General features: G+C 43.4%; 1 protein-coding gene across 1 annotated transcript; it reads left to right on the forward strand.

The window, feature by feature from the left end:
- The first annotated feature begins 7,367 nt into the window (after positions 1 to 7,367).
- On the forward strand, positions 7,368 to 8,167 carry LOC138360089 (octapeptide-repeat protein T2-like). Its single transcript, XM_069320030.1, has 2 exons — positions 7,368 to 7,388; positions 7,574 to 8,167. Exons 1-2 carry the CDS (start codon positions 7,368 to 7,370, stop codon positions 8,165 to 8,167), a joined length of 615 nt encoding a protein of 204 aa, XP_069176131.1.
- The last annotated feature ends 8,678 nt before the right edge of the window (positions 8,168 to 16,845 follow it).

Genomic DNA, 16,845 nt, shown 5'->3' on the forward strand with positions numbered 1-16,845 from the left:
ATAAGTTTTACGAAACGCGCTCAAGTGTCGCGTCAGACTGAAAATAAAAATGAATTTTGGAGAATTGATTTTTGAATTACCACCAACAGTGAAAAGAAATGTACGAAAGATTGAGAAAATTCGTGTTAGAATTATTAATCTTACTTTTTCGGTCATATTTAATAATATATATATATATATTAATATATATATATATATATATATATATATATATATATATAACTTTTTAGACACTCAACCCACCAGGGGACTCGAACACTGGCCAACAAGGTGGCAGTTGCATGCTGTATCCACTACGCTATACTTCAAAGCCATAAAGAGAGGTAGGAATTCTGGGGTATTTAACCAACCAGAATTCCAATCCTCTCCCAGGCGATGAGATAGTGTGGGACCTCGGATGCTCTTTCATCGGTTCCTGTTATATGGGAAAACTCAGTGCCAAATGCTTAATGCACAGACTACCCTATTCCAGTAGCTGAAGTTTATAACTTTTTAGACACTCAACCCACCAGGGGACTCGAACACTGGCCAACAAGGTGGCAGTTGCATGCTGTATCCACTACGCTATACTTCAAAGCCATAAAGAGAGGTAGGAATTCTGGGGTATTTAACCAACCAGAATTCCAATCCTCTCCCAGGCGATGAGATAGTGTGGGACCTCGGATGCTCTTTCATCGGTTCCTGTTATATGGGAAAACTCAGTGCCAAATGCTTAATGCACAGACTACCCTATTCCAGTAGCTGAAGTTTATAACTTTTTAGACACTCAACCCACCAGGGGACTCGAACACTGGCCAACAAGGTGGCAGTTGCATGCTGTATCCACTACGCTATACTTCAAAGCCATAAAGAGAGGTAGGAATTCTGGGGTATTTAACCAACCAGAATTCCAATCCTCTCCCAGGCGATGAGATAGTGTGGGACCTCGGATGCTCTTTCATCGGTTCCTGTTATATGGGAAAACTCAGTGCCAAATGCTTAATGCACAGACTACCCTATTCCAGTAGCTGAAGTTTATAACTTTTTAGACACTCAACCCACCAGGGGACTCGAACACTGGCCAACAAGGTGGCAGTTGCATGCTGTATCCACTACGCTATACTTCAAAGCCATAAGAGAGGTAGGAATTCTGGGGTATTTAACCAACCAGAATTCCAATCCTCTCCCAGGCGATGAGATAGTGTGGGACCTCGGATGCTCTTTCATCGGTTCCTGTTATATGGGAAAACTCAGTGCCAAATGCTTAATGCACAGACTACCCTATTCCAGTAGCTGAAGTTTATAACTTTTTAGACACTCAACCCACCAGGGGACTCGAACACTGGCCAACAAGGTGGCAGTTGCATGCTGTATCCACTACGCTATACTTCAAAGCCATAAGAGAGGTAGGAATTCTGGGGTATTTAACCAACCAGAATTCCAATCCTCTCCCAGGAACCGATGAAAGAGCATCCGAGGTCCCACACTATCTCATCGCCTGGGAGAGGATTGGAATTCTGGTTGGTTAAATACCCCAGAATTCCTACCTCTCTTATGGCTTTGAAGTATAGCGTAGTGGATACAGCATGCAACTGCCACCTTGTTGGCCAGTGTTCGAGTCCCCTGGTGGGTTGAGTGTCTAAAAAGTTATATATATATATATATATATATATATATATATATATATATATATATATATATATATATATATATATATATATATATATATATATATATGCAAACAAGCCTGAATGGTCCCCAGGCATATATGCAACTGAAAACTCCACACCCCAGAAGGATTCGAATCCAGACAGCCAGGAGCACTATACATCATGGCTTACCTGGTTCTTTAACCACTCGACCACTGTGACTGTTCAAAAGACATTGGTAGCCAAGGCTATTTCCCCAACATCCCTACAGCACTTGATGGTAAGCTTGGGCATCATATTTCATAGAATGCCCTCACATTATGGGGCCACATGAGCAACACAAATGCAAACAAGTTTGAATGGTCCCCAAGCCAATATGTAACTGAAAACCACACTCCCCAGAAAAAGTCGAACACAGTCCGCCAGGAGCACAATGTATCCCCCAGGGCGCCTGACAGCTGGGTGGACAGCGCTCTATATTCGTAGTCCTGAGGTTCCGGGTTCGATCCCCGGTGGAGGCAGAGACAAATGGGCAAAATGTTTCTTTCACCCTGATGCCCCTGTTACCTAGCAGTAAATAGGTTCCTGGGAGTTATATAGCTATTACGTGCTGCTTCCTGGAGGGGAGTGTAACAAAAAAGAGGCTTGGTCGAGGACCGGGCTGCGGGGACGCTAAGCCCCGAAATTATCTCATGATAACCAAGATAACCTCAAGATAACCATAGCGTACCGGATTCTTTAACCACTCGACCACCGTGACTGTTCAAAAGACATTGGTAGCCAAGGCTATTTCCCCAATATCCCGACAGCACTTTGTGGTAAGCTTGGGCATCGATATTTCACTGAATCACCTCACTTTGTGGGGCCACGTGAGGAACACAATTGCGAACAAGTTTTGAATTTAACGTAAGAATTTAAATCAGGAGGGTTGCTGGAGTTGCCAGAAACCCCATTAGTCATTGTAATGTCACTGATAGGCTACTAGTTTGATTGCATTGCAACTGCTATTGCAGGGGAGGGCTGCAAGGAGCGTAAAGTAACTTATTGGAGGATACAGGAGACTTGTCTCCTAACCCACCTTGTTGTTGTTGCATTAGTGATTATAAATTAGTATGTTTTGCTTGCTTGATTGCATCCTCTGTGAACACTCAGTATGTTCAAGTTAGTTAATTTATGCAGCACAACACGATTGCAGGAAGGATCTTGTAGTCATACTCGAGGCTGGTGTCCAGCTGTCGTAAAGGTGTCACACGAAGGATTTCGAGTGACGTCACTGATATTTTTCCTTGTTGTAGTGGTTAGTACTTTCTGGAATAAACTGAGTTGTTATGTTGAACGCTGTCTTTCGTTACACTCCCACAAATTATTGATTTACATTTGTTCTGCTATGTGACCTGAAATTATTATTGCCATTCATTTGAGATTGTTTCACTGAGATTTGGGCAGAATTCATAGCACCACACAACTATACAAATAAGTTGTGATAATCCGTGACCTACTCGTTAGATTCGCTCCAGCGAATGACGAAGGTCGACGGTCTAATTATAGGGATTTCATACTTGTGAGGTCTTGGCGTTTGCTTGTGCCTAGTCATTTTTTCTATCTCCAGAGTGGGGAATGAGCTGCTTACAACACTTAGCATGTTAGCTAAACAGGTCCTTCCTCAGGACATAATGCTAGAATATTATGAGGAAAAAATCTCACAGCATGCTATATCAATCGAAGGATCTTACCACAAAATTATGGGAGTGACGACGCTTGTTTTCCAATGTCAAAATGGCGCTTGGAGTTTAAGTCTTCCAAGTCACCTTCAAATTGTATATTCGACCGTCACTCTCGACTTCTCTATACTCTAACCTGAGTATGGGGTCAAGACACAGGCTCCAACATCGGTTTACCTCTCAACAGATTGTTTCCTATGATAAACAGACCTCTTCTTAGGTTTACCACAGTTGACTACCAGGGTACAATCACCCCTTGACTCCAGATTGCCTTTCTGGTCCCCACAAGTCGAGATGAAAGCCACAATCGCCCTCCTCTTGCTCACCATTCTCAACACCATGAATCATAAGGCTATATGGGGTTCTCAACACCATGAATCATGAGACTATATGGGGTTCTCAACACCATGAATCATAAGGCTATATGGGGTTCTCAACACCATGAATCATGGGGCTATATGGGGTTCTCAACACCATGAATCATGGGGCTATATGGGGTTCTCAACACCATGAATCATAAGGCTATATGGGGTTCTCAACACCATGAATCATAAGGCTATATGGGGTTCTCAACACCATGAATCATAAGGCTATATGGGGTTCTCAACACCATGAATCATGGGGCTATATGGGGTTCTCAACACCATGAATCATGGGGCTATATGGGGTTCTCAACACCATAAATCATGAAGCTATATGGTGTTCTCAACACCATGAATCATGAGGCTATATGGGGTTCTCAACACCATGAATCATGAGGCTGTATGGGCTTCTCATCATCATGAATCATGAGGCTATATGAGGATCTCAACACCATGAATCATGAGGCTGTATGGGCTTCTCATCATCATGAATCATGAGGCTATATGAGGATCTCAACACCATGAATCATGAGGCTATATGGGGTTCTCAACACCATGAATCATGAGGCTATATGTGGATCTCAACACCATGAATCATGAGGCTATATGGGGTTCTCAACACCATGAATCATGAGGCTATATGTGGATCTCAACACCATGAATCATGAGGCTATATGGGGTTCTCAACACCATGAATCATGAGGCTATATGTGGATCTCAACACCATGAATCATGAGGCTATATGTGGATCTCAACACCATGAATCATGAGGCTATATGTGGATCTCAACACCATGAATCATGAGGCTATATGGGCTTCTCATCATCATGAATCATGAGGCTATATGTGGATCTCAACACCATGAATCATGAGGCTATATGTGGATCTCAACACCATGAATCATGAGGCTATATGTGGATCTCAACACCATGAATCATGAGGCTATATGTGGATCTCAACACCATGAATCATGAGGCTGTATGGGCTTCTCATCATCATGAATCATGAGGCTATATGAGGATCTCAACACCATGAATCATGAGGCTATATGGGGTTCTCAACACCATGAATCATGAGGCTATATGGGGTTCTCAACACCATGAATCATGAGGCTATATGTGGATCTCAACACCATGAATCATGAGGCTATATGGGGTTCTCAACCCCATACAAAGAAAGAACAACATGTTCAATCAATCGTTACTTCCTTAACAGGTTCCTTTCATTTGTTGCCTTTAAAAACCATTAAAAACTGTAAAAGAAAAAATGCCAAACACTAGATTTTTATGCCAACACATATTAGAACAAAGTCCGGTAATGAGAACAATTGTAACGTGTCATGTGCAGTGATCGTAATTTTAGACATAACAAGATCCACTGTTTCAGTTATGTCAGCAAACATTCACCACCTACACATTCACAACTGTAACCGTTAATGGGTTATATCTTAGTGTGCAATGATTATTAAATGTTTAACAAGCAAATTCAATATGGGGATGTAAAATGAGCAATTCCGATAGCAAATTATGAGAAAAAGTCATGGCCGCAAGTAGGAGTGGGACTTATATGGTTCAGGATGTTTTACATACATGAAGTGTGCTTGTTGATTATGCAGCGACCGCCAAGGTTGATGTTGTTCTGAACAACGCAGTGCATCTTACAGTGGAGGAATCCATGATGGCCTTAAATACTCAGCTGAAGAAACCAAACTAACAGCGGTTACAATTTAGATAAAAGGCCTTGCTCAATACATTGTTTCCAAAATACTGACTTCGCTGAGAAAAGTTAACTATAACATACCATACACTTAGTGGAGCTGTAACACTGTTCACATGTGCCTCCAATAGCAACTGGTTGACACATTTTACAACAAATGCCATCAATACATTTGATATCACAAATATTATCAGTGAGAAAGGTGACTAGGAAACACTTGTAGATTTCGTTGTGCAAGCACCGTGTGAATATTTACCAACACGCTTTAACATTTTGGCTCTTCAAGGAAAGAAGAATCAGATTCCCATCTGCTATGAATCACAACAAAGATAAATAATATATATTGAAGAATACATGGTATCTTAGAGCTTCATATACTTAACATTCATATCAGTATACCAACTCAGTATACCAGGAGAGACAAGAATTTGGAGTTGCAGTTTAGGCAGGAAATCTTATTGGTAGAGACTTGGTAAACGTGCGATCAACTTTACAAACACAGATGGTAGACATTCAAAAATCTTTAGAACACGACCTTGCTGATGATCGACGGCATGTCTTCATCAGATTCAGATTCCAAAACTATCATTGAAAAGATGCAACAAGAGCACATACGATCACATAATAAATGCAGAGGATTCTGCAAAAATATGAACCTAAAAAAAGAAATGTAGACAATTACATACCACGTGACGAGTATAGCATAGATTAAAAAAATAGTTACAGCTAGAGCAGTGCAGATGAGTGAGGGATGAATAGTGATACGTGGTGTTGCCATATTAGTGAGACACAATGCTAAGACTAACATGTAACAAACAGAGGTTGAGGATGAAGGGGGAGGTACGCAGGGATAAATAGCATAGATTCACTGGTAGTGAAGACCATGAGTTGAGAACGAAGACGAGAGACATGGGATGAGCACGTTTAGGCAACAACCATGAATGGTAAACACAGAGACATTAGACACTGGGAGTGTACACACAGGAGGTGATGGACCAATGAGGTCGAGAGGTGAAAACGTAAAAACTGAGACACAGGGAGAGAGGAAGCAGTAGTAAAGATAGAAAGAAGAAACACAGTAATGAGACGTAAACATGAACTACATAAAAAGAAAAAATGGTAAAAACACAAGGGAATGGACATAGTTTCGAGTGGTGGAATACGTAAGTATCAAATTCATGTTAGACACATCGGGATGTGCCTGTGAGAAATATTGTGGAAAAAGGCATAGAGATGAGACACAGGAAATAATGTTGCTGTGGTGAAGGAGAGAATATCTGCTTGACCCTTTGTTTGTCTGTCTGTTCAAAGCTGAAGGTCAGACTCTTGCAACTATGGAGTATGGTCTGGGATACGAGGACAGGATGGTCGGGAAAGTCAGGATGGTTCGAAAGGACATGATGGTCGGGAAGGACAGGATGAGCGGGAAGGACAGGATGGTCGGGAAGGACAGGATGGTCGGGAAGGACAGGATGAGCGGGAAGGACAGGATGGTCGGGAAGGAAAAGATGGTCGAAAAGGCCAAGATGGACGTGTAGGATAGGATGGTTAAGAAGGCCAGGATGGTCGGGAGGGACGAAAAGGTCAAGAAAGATGGGATTGTCAGGATGGTCGAGAAGAACCTGATGGTCGGGAAGGACTGGATGGCCGGGAAGGACAGGATGGTCGGGAAGGACAGGATGGTCGGGAAGGACTGGATGGCCGGGAAGGACAGGATGGTCGGGAAGGACAGGATGGTCGGGAAGGACAGGATGGTCGGGAAGGACTGGATGGCCGGGAAGGACAGGATGGTCGGGAAGGACAGGATGGTCGGGAAGGACTGGATGGCCGGGAAGGACAGGATGGTCGGGAAGGACAGAATGGTCTGGAAGACCAGAATGGTCGGGAAGGCCAGGATGGTCAGAAGGGACATGATGGTTGGGAAGGCCAGGATGGTCGGGATGGACAAGATGGATGGGAAGGTATGGATGGTTGGCAAGGATTGGATGGTCAGGAAGGATAGAATGGTCGGGAAGGCTAAGGTGGTCGGGAAGACCAGGATTGTCGGTAAGGACTGGATGGTCGGAAAAGCCCGGATGTTTGAGATGGCCAGGATTGTCGGTAAGGACTGGATGGTCGGAAAAGCCCGGATGTTTGAGATGGCCAGGATAGTCTGGACGGACTACATGGTCGAGAAGGACAGGAAGGTCGGGAAAATCAAGATAGTCGAGAAGGACATGGTGATCGGAAAAGGCAGTATTGTCGGGAAGGACAGGATGGTCGGGAAGTGCAGGCTGGTCAAGAAAGACAGGATGGTCGGGAAGTGCAGGCTGGTCAAGAAAGACAGGATGGTCGGGAAGTGCAGGCTGGTCAAGAAAGACAGGATGGTCGGGAAGTGCAGGCTGGTCAAGAAAGACAGGATGGTCGGGAAGTGCAGGCTGGTCAAGAAAGACAGGATGGTCGGGAAGTGCAGGCTGGTCAAGAAAGACAGGATGGTCGGGAAGTGCAGGCTGGTCAAGAAAGACAGGATGGTCGGGAAGTGCAGGCTGGTCAAGAAAGACAGGATGGTCGGGAAGTGCAGGCTGGTCAAGAAAGACAGGATGGTCGGGAAGTGCAGGCTGGTCAAGAAAGACAGGATGGTCGGCAAGGACAGGATTGTCGGGAAAGTGTTACGGTGCCCTCTCATATTTCTCCCCAATGCCACATTACGAGTCATATCCACTTGCCCCACAAGTTCCCTGAGATGCAGGGAGTCATTTGATTTTTGAGGCGACTTAATTGATTACTTATTTATGGAGAAATTAGCATTTATAAGTTTTGCAGGTAAGGGAGGGTTGGGCCCCATTTACATACTGAATAGCGGCGGCGTGCTTAAAAGTGTGCAATTTTCGTGAGGGCGCCAGCAAGCTGGTGATTGGCTGGGCGAGGTCACGTGACGTGACTTACCAAAAAAAAGTCTGCCCCTGGAAGCTGTGACGTCACCTGGAAACCTGGCTCACACCCTGCAAGTCAATGAGCCCGCAGAGATTCGCGACGCTTCGTTGAGAGCGGACGTGAGTTGGTTTGATCTCTCGTATTCAGAAATCCAGGAGCCTCATTCAGGGGAGTTATGCAGCCAGATAGGTACAGAGTGACTACAGGAGACTACGACACTTCAGGAAAGTGCGAAAAAGCAGAGTTCCAGCGGTGTAAGGGCACCAAGGGCTGTGAGCTAATAAGTCTTGGAAGAGTCGAGGGAGTGGCTGCAGCAGGAGTACGGAATGCCTCGCCGTCAGTGGAATTGTGAGGTACTCAGAGCTGTTATGATTGGATCACACCCACTGGGAACTCAGAAGGGAGAAGACGTATCCGGATCCATGAGTATGTGGTCTCGGTGAAGGAGTGCTGAAGGGAGACGACGTGAGCAGTGACAACTGGGCGAGCCAGCGACCAGAAACTGCACTTACAGGAGTGAGCACGGCGATGAAGAGTGTCTTCACGACGCCTATGGACTGGTAACAAATCTGGAACGCCGAGGAACCCCGGTGACCATCGGAATCTAGGCGTCAAAGGGCTATTAAGGTAGATCATTTTTCCCTTGGTGTTAGGCAAGAAAGGTCTGTTGTTGTATCTAGGTATTTGCTAGAGTCTTTCTAGATATCATAGGAGTATATTAGGCTGTGGGGACAGCACGTGTATGTTATCTACTGCCTGGTGAAGACAGCGAGCGGCGTGAGTGGCCAACCCGTTGGAGGACTGTGGACCTACGCTGACTGAGTAGTCCCCCACCCACTTGAGGGAGCCAATGATTCCTTTAAACTCTATCAGCTGATGCGCGTTGCCGGCGGCCACCAGAGGAGCGCTGTTGTTACCAGTAGTATGATTAGAGCCAGATAGGCGCACTTAACAAACAATGGGGGGTACTTATCAGACAATGGAATCAGAGGCGGGGAGCCAGATAGGCCCACTTATCGGACAAAGGAATCAGAGGCGGGGTGACAGATAGACCCACCTCAAATTGTAGTCTACGGTGTGCCCCACCACATTTCACTTACACTGTGTATCTCCGTTTAAACACTACACTCATTATATAAATATAGGACTAATTAAGGATATATATATATATTCTAACAAGTCTGAATGGTCCCTCCAGGACTATGTGCATATATGACCGGAGCTATATAGGATATATATATATACTCAAAATAAAAGTGGGTGAAAAGAAATAACACTTGTTTTATACAATATATTAACAAAAGTACATAGTGGCTTAAACGTAGTCGTAATCTAATTCCCCCCCATAATATTGTCTAACTAGACCCCTCCTCCGCGCCCACAGGTCTGTTGTGGGGTCTTCCCCCCCCTCCTGGGGTGATGATGACGATGAGTCATCATCCAGAGGGAGAAAGAGGTGTTGTGGTTCTACTTCCTCTCCTAGGGGGCTACTGTCGTCATAGCGTTCACTCTCACTGGAAGGGTGTCGCCCTTCCTCACCGTGTGGCTCGATGACGTCATCACTTTCACTTCCAGCGGTCACCCCTTGGGTTGAGGTGGATGGGTGGGGGTCAGGTGGTATGTCTGGATGGCCATAGCCTAGGCTTTTGTATTTATTTAGGTAATAGCGTTTATCATCAAATGCACTTAAACCCCTCTTAGTATTATGGGTGGTGACCATTTGCCCTCCTAAATTCCTAATTTGGTAGTATTGAAAAGTATTTACTACTGAATTGTTGTGAAGGGTTTCTTTAAAATGGCTATGAGTTAAAGATCTTTGCACAGCGCGGGGGATACCCTTGGCGGTAATGGAATTTGAATTGTTGTGCAACAGCAAACTATACATTTTGGGCTTGAGAGCTACAACTTCAAGGATGTGTCTATCTGAAACCTCTGACTTTAAAAGACCTAAAACACCCTTTTTAGAAGGATCATACAAGGGGTGAGTTTCAGGGAAGTTACTGGTATCGATCCATGATCTAAGGGGTTCTTTCCCCATCTCGTTAAAGACATCTTCAGTCATTAAACTGAAGATGAAACTGTCTGTATCGCTGTATATCAGTGCTGCCCTATCTGAATAGTGGTTCTTAAGTACCCTGTACCAAAAATGGTACAAACTGTATTTTGCTAGCTCAAGAATCTGGAACCCAATGTAATTAGGATGAGTAATTTTAATGAATGGTCTGGAACTGACAGACAATAATTTATTGTCACCTAAATGCACCATACGTTTAAAGCGAGGATTCTTCACCTCTCGTAAAAAGACCCTAGCTGAAGTCACTAGTTTGGTGTCAATGGCATAACGGGCTGGGTTCAGTAGTGTTTTACCAAAAACACTGTTCGTCAGTAATTTGAAGAGTGTTTTCCTATCGTTACTGGTGGAAGCATTTCTATTGTTAACGTTGGTGTTAACAAATTCTGCCATAAAATCAGACTGGCGGAACTCATAAATGGCATGAATAGCCCCTACTTCAAGACCTATCTCAATAAATAACTGTAAGAGGTGTAGAGATATGAAATAATGTTTCTTTGGGAGATGATCCCCTACCAACTTGTTGTTTTTTTTTGGGAGGTGTGTGATGTTGTTTGTTTCCAGAAGTCCCCTACTAAATGGTGAGATATCCTCCATACTTATTCCCCTATGGTGTAAACAAAGGGGTAGATCGTCTGTTAGTCTAGCTATTTCAGGTCTCACATGTTTGGTGTCAATTAATAGCCAGTACCCTTTGTTAGAAGAGAATGGCTGTTCTGTCATTATCTTCCCTTCGCTAATGAAGGAGTTCATCTCATCAGATGACAACCTTCTTAGACCTCCATAGGGTAATTTCTTAGTCATACAACTCCCGTAAAGGGAGTTGAAGTCTAAGTAAAGTAAGAAAGAAGACCTATCCTCCTGGGGGTTAAAAGATGGGTTGACATAGCGGTTGTTAGCTCTGGCATTACTCCTAACTGCAGTTGTAAAACCCCCTCGTATGTTTTGTGATATGAGATTGTGCAACGTCACATCTGCACTTAACTCCAACGATATTTTGCTACTTTTCAAGAAGCAATCATAGGAGTAACCCGGAAGGCTACAGTAGTGAGTCATCTCTAAGGAAAATATATCATTTAGAATTACTCTATGGTGAGTAAAAATGTCAGCCAGTAAACCGACATCACACCTTAAATAAATATGGAGATAATCCTTTAATGACTCACAACCTGTAGCCTCCCATACTAATTTAGAATGTCTATATTCTTCCAAAGTGACGGATGATTTGTTTAGGGAGCTGTAAAACATTTCAATAGGGGGGAGTGTTGCATCATTAAAGCAGCTGATTTTTGTGGCATATTCATAAGGGAAAAACTGCTTACCCTTTAAGAGTAGGTGGTGACTCTCTTCGGGTAAACCTTCTATCATTGAGTGAGTGAATGTTAAGGGGCTGCCTGAATCAATGTGGGTTTTTGCTAGGGACGAAAGACCGCCCGTAATAAAAGCCAGTGAATCAAGAAATTTAAGGTTGCCTATTTCTACCTTAAGATATTTAGTCCCCTGCCTCATGAGGATATTGCTCTTAATATTTGAACCCATGGCAAACTCCCTCAAAATTAAGCCCATGTCATAAGACATATTGTGGGCAATTAGGACTAAACTCTCTAGAGCATTCTTGTGGCGGAGATTGCAGTAATTACATAGAGCTCCAATATAATTGAGTTTTTTCCTAAGGTGATCATGATGTTGAACCTTGAAATTGGTGGGTGTAAATACCGCCTCACAAAACTGACAGTGAGTCTGTCTCCTAAAATGAACCATATCCTCAAGAGACATGTCTATTTCATATTTGGGTAGGGTGGATCTGATTATTTCCCATTTGGTGGCAACTCGCTCCATGAAATGAGTGACGCTGTCCCCCCCAAAATAAGTAAATTTATCAATGACGGAGTGGTTCCTATCAACAATTATATAGCTGTATGCTATAGGCCTATGTAAGGCTGTAACAGAACCTAGACAATCCTCAGTGCTTAGGACACTCTCGAAATCGAAATAAGCTACATGGGAAGGGGGGTAACCTTTCCCTGTATTTTTAAAATGAAGGGTGTCCCCCTCCTGGGGATAAATCATTTTCTGCGTGATGTCGCAGGAAACAGAATGGTGAGACAGCTCACTAGAATTTTGATATTCAGAAAGACAGCTTCTACAGAAGACTGTCTTTCGCCTGTGGCTGCAGGTAAAGTTCCGTAAAAATTTATTTAAGTCTTTAATAAGACTTACATGAGACTCCCCCAATAATAATAATGGAACTATGTCTGAGTACTGTCTGCTACCACGACGACAAAGAGAGACGTGATAGGCACCGTCTGTATGTTTGTGAATTGAATACAAAAAAATGGAGAGTTTATTCCTATTTTCCAATTTAGAGATATCCTCCCATGAGAGAGGGAAAGATAATTGCTCGTATTTGACCATTTTCCTAACCCTAGAGTGAGACTCTACAAGTCTTCCTATACGTTTCCATTTCCATCCTTGTTGTGACGCCCGAAAAGCGGCAATGCATTGAATAATGCATGTTCCATTGTTACCATTTGGGTTTGGGTTGAAGACCTCGTGTCGGCCCCTTAAAAAGGGGGGATAAGGGACATAATCCCCCAAAACTGACCTTACACTACCATTACAGATAACGATTTTGAGGAAATCAACATTAAATAATATAAAACCACTCCCCTCTGTTTCTGAAAGGAGATCCTCCAGACGTGTAATCATATAACCCACCCAACTATCAATAAGATCACCCACCTCCTCAAGAGTTACCAGCCTAGCAGGTGACGTTATGAAGTGTTCCCTATAGTCATCATCTTCTGTGAGACGTTGCTTTAAAAGTGTAACCTTCACTTCAAGGAGGATTTTGAATGATGAAGTAAAATTGCCATGACCCCCCAGAGAATTCATGTAATTCTCTATTTCGTTAGAGAATAGTTCTCTAAAGTTGCTTAGAAGACCTACAGGATCTGTGGCAAAGGCTGGGGGATGGAATATTCCATTCTAGTAAAGAGATCGCCCAGGGCCCCCACCCTATTAATTAAGTGAGGGATGTCTATAACATCCTCCCCTTCTGAGGAATTTCCATCTCTATCTCGATTGTTGTCATGGGGTCTAAGACCACTAGGACCTGCCTGAGGGATGTCACCACCACCTGTCGAAATATACCGACGGGCAATATCCCAGAGAGAGTATGGCTATTTATTGGTTGATCTGACAGTTCCTGAGACATTACAACTACGAACGGGGGTTGTCAATGAAGACCAGTGTGAAATTGTTTATCATATGTGAACAAAACCAAAAAAAAAAAAAAATGCCTTTAACGACGCAGAAACGGTCAATTCTTACCTCCATCTACAATGACATTTCTACCCCGGGTGGTTTCACAGGATCAATTCAAAAATTGTATAAGGCTGCCAGACTTAAAGACACCAGCATCAGTATTGCAGATGTGAGGGAATTTCTCCGTGGGGAACGATCTTACACATTACACAGAAGAAATTTAGTTAGATTTCCTCGGCGAAAAATATTAGCTCCTAAACCCCGCACCATAATTGCCTGTGATTTGGGAGACTTTTGTAGTTTACAAAAATACAATAGTGGTGTAAAATATATTTTGATTTGTGTCGATGTTTATTCTCGGCTAATGCAGACTCAAACTTTAAAAACAAAAAATTCAACGGATGTGGTAGCTGCTCTAAAGAAGGTGTTAGAGGAAACCTCTCAGTTTCACGGGGTAAGACGAATATTCACCGACCGAGGTAGAGAATTTTACAACAGGACTGTTCAAAATTATCTGAATAAGAAAAATATTAAGTTATATAGTGTATTTTCGGAAATGAAATCTAGTATAGTGGAGCGGGCCATCAAAACTTTAAAACATAAACTGTATCATTATATGACCCAGGCTAATTCTTTACAATACATTCACATCCTTCCAAAAGTTGTGAATGTATACAACCACACTTTCCACAGAATACTAAAAAATACCCCACATGCCATTCATAAGTTGCAAAACATTGAAGATATACGAAGACAGTTTAAGGTCATGTATTTAAACAATGACCACCCCATAACTTCCATCAGTCCACAACTGCAGGTTGGGCAGTATGTACGACTAGCAAAGCGAAGGAATACATTTCACAAGGGCTTTTGGCCCCAAAATACAGAAGAAATATTTCAAGTGTCTCATATCGATAGAACACAACCAATTCCAACCTATAAAGTCAAAGATTTAACCAACGAGCCGATCAGTGGTATGTTTTATGAGCAAGAATTGATTTCAACAACGCTTCCAGACTATTTCCCCATAACGATATTACAGTCTAGGAAGACATCGAAAGGACACAGAGAATATTTCGTCAAGTGGAGAGGGTACCCAGATTCCAGCAATTGCTGGATTAAAGCTCAAGACATCGTCAAATTTTGAAAAAAAAAATGACAGTTCATCAGGACTCTCTCGTAGAGAAACACCATCAACTGTTATTTTTATTAAACAATTTATCACCCAAGAAGCGGAATAAACTAATCAAGGCTTTAAAACGACAGGAAATTGAATCAATTTGTGAAATTTTTGCCAATTTTCTGAAACGAAACATCCCAGTTCAACCTCAGATAATTAATGGACTACAGAGGTATCAGAAAGACATTCGTTCTGTGGCGCGTAAGAAAACTCCATTGTACAAAAAGAAAATCATTTTAACCTCTAGGAGAGGTGGTGCTATATTGGCAGCTCTGTTACCTTTGGCTGTATCGTTAATTTCCTCTCTAATTAAGTAATTACGTAAGAATAGAAAAAAATGGTGAAAGAATATTGCCTAGTACCACGACTCGTTGCCGAAAAATATTTATTTAATAAAAACGAGAGTACTCCATCGCCTCTTAATGAGGTGGCTCCACCCTCTTCCACCAGTGGTAGAGGTGGAAATAAGTCCTTCTCTTTAAAAAACGAAAGCAAATGGGACAATTCGGCTAATAATGTTTGGTGGCGGCTGTAAGCACCTTGGCTGTGACTCTAGCGGTGGTGATGATGGCGTGGGGGGAGTGGACACTCCCCCCACACCCCCTCCAGCAACAACAACTTGTGGACGGTGTTGCCACGGTAGCTCCTTTGAACGATATAGCCCTACCAGACAGGGGGGACTGGTCAGACAACCTTTAAAAGATATTGCCCGCCCCCCCCGCAGCGCCGGCCGCCGCGCAGGTGCCCGCCGCCGCGGGCTTCTTTCAACAAAAAAACGCGGGACAGGTGCGACCGTCGCCCTTTAAAAAGACAAATAAAAAAAAGGATACATTCCATTCTACCGCCTGAGATGCGGGTAGCTGTTGCTGGGCCCTCTCGCCACAAAGCCACCACCACCACACCCCAAAACCCAAGTCTGGACAACTTAATAAATGTGTATTTTAAAATAGGGGAAATTCCCCACGTCAAAACATTATTGAACATGTTTGAACAAAACAGTCAACAGGTGGTATGGGATAGTCGCGGGAATTTATTAAAGCCTGTGCAAAATTTAAATATTTTAGATATAATTAAAACTATAGCCTTTACTAAGGGGCAATTTAGGACGGGTGACAAGGCAGATGTAAGGATTTTACTGAAGGTGGCCGGTGTAGACCCATCCTTTATACGTAATTCTCGCGCCAGATCACAGTTAAAAGGGGGTAGGGGTATCCATAGGAGGCCCCATTGGGATCCGTATTGAAAAAAACCTATATGAAGCACATCTTAAACGACTTTATATTCAGTTGTGTATCCACCATGGAGAGAGCTTCTACCCCCCCTGCGGCAGTAGAGGAGGGAGAAAAATCTCCCCTATTGAAAGCGTTTGGTTGCTACTCAACGTTACTACAAGTTTGTCGAAACACAAAAGTAGATTGATATATGCCTTATGGGATTGTTATGACCGTCTTGTGTTGAGTGCTCCCCCAGAACGGTTTTTTAAGTCATTTGGAGAAACGGTGAAAAGGTATGAGGAGTATTCATCTCAGGAGATCCAGACAGAGATTTGGCAGATGGAAAAATTAACCTTCCAACATCGTGATATGATTACAGCCTTTGAGTCTGGGCGGAGTGTCTATGGCACATAAGGTGATCTCTACCCCACACCCCTTCACCCCTCTCCCCCCAGGTGGGTCACAGGTGTATTTAAAGGTCGCCCACCGCCGCTCCTGGAACACTATACTACAGTTGACGACGACGAGCTCCCCGCACCCGCCCTCTCACCATGTCTCTGGCTTGTATCAAGACCGTCAGCGACGATATCACTGACTCCCACGCCTTTGGGGTGGGGGACGTCATCATCTACGATCTGGCGGCTGCTGTTGTGCGACCCTATGGACTGGCTTCCGTCATCTGGAAGACGTTCTCCTACGCCCGTGTGGAACGTGAAGGACTGGGTAATGCCAATAGGGCAATAATTCGTTGTCGGTCTACCCCGGGGGACATT

Source organism: Procambarus clarkii, unplaced genomic scaffold, assembly GCF_040958095.1.
Source record: "Procambarus clarkii isolate CNS0578487 unplaced genomic scaffold, FALCON_Pclarkii_2.0 HiC_scaffold_95, whole genome shotgun sequence".
NCBI classification, from domain to species: Eukaryota; Metazoa; Arthropoda; class Malacostraca; order Decapoda; family Cambaridae; genus Procambarus; species Procambarus clarkii.

What these genes read in the sequence shown, in the direction of transcription:
- LOC138360089 (XM_069320030.1), top strand. Translation starts at nt 7,368, where the DNA reads ATGGACAAGATGGATGGGAAG. An exon ending in TGGACAAGATGGATGGGAAG is followed by an intron (nt 7,389 to 7,573) that starts GTATGGATGGTT and finishes TGAGATGGCCAG; the next exon opens with GATAGTCTGGACGGACTACA.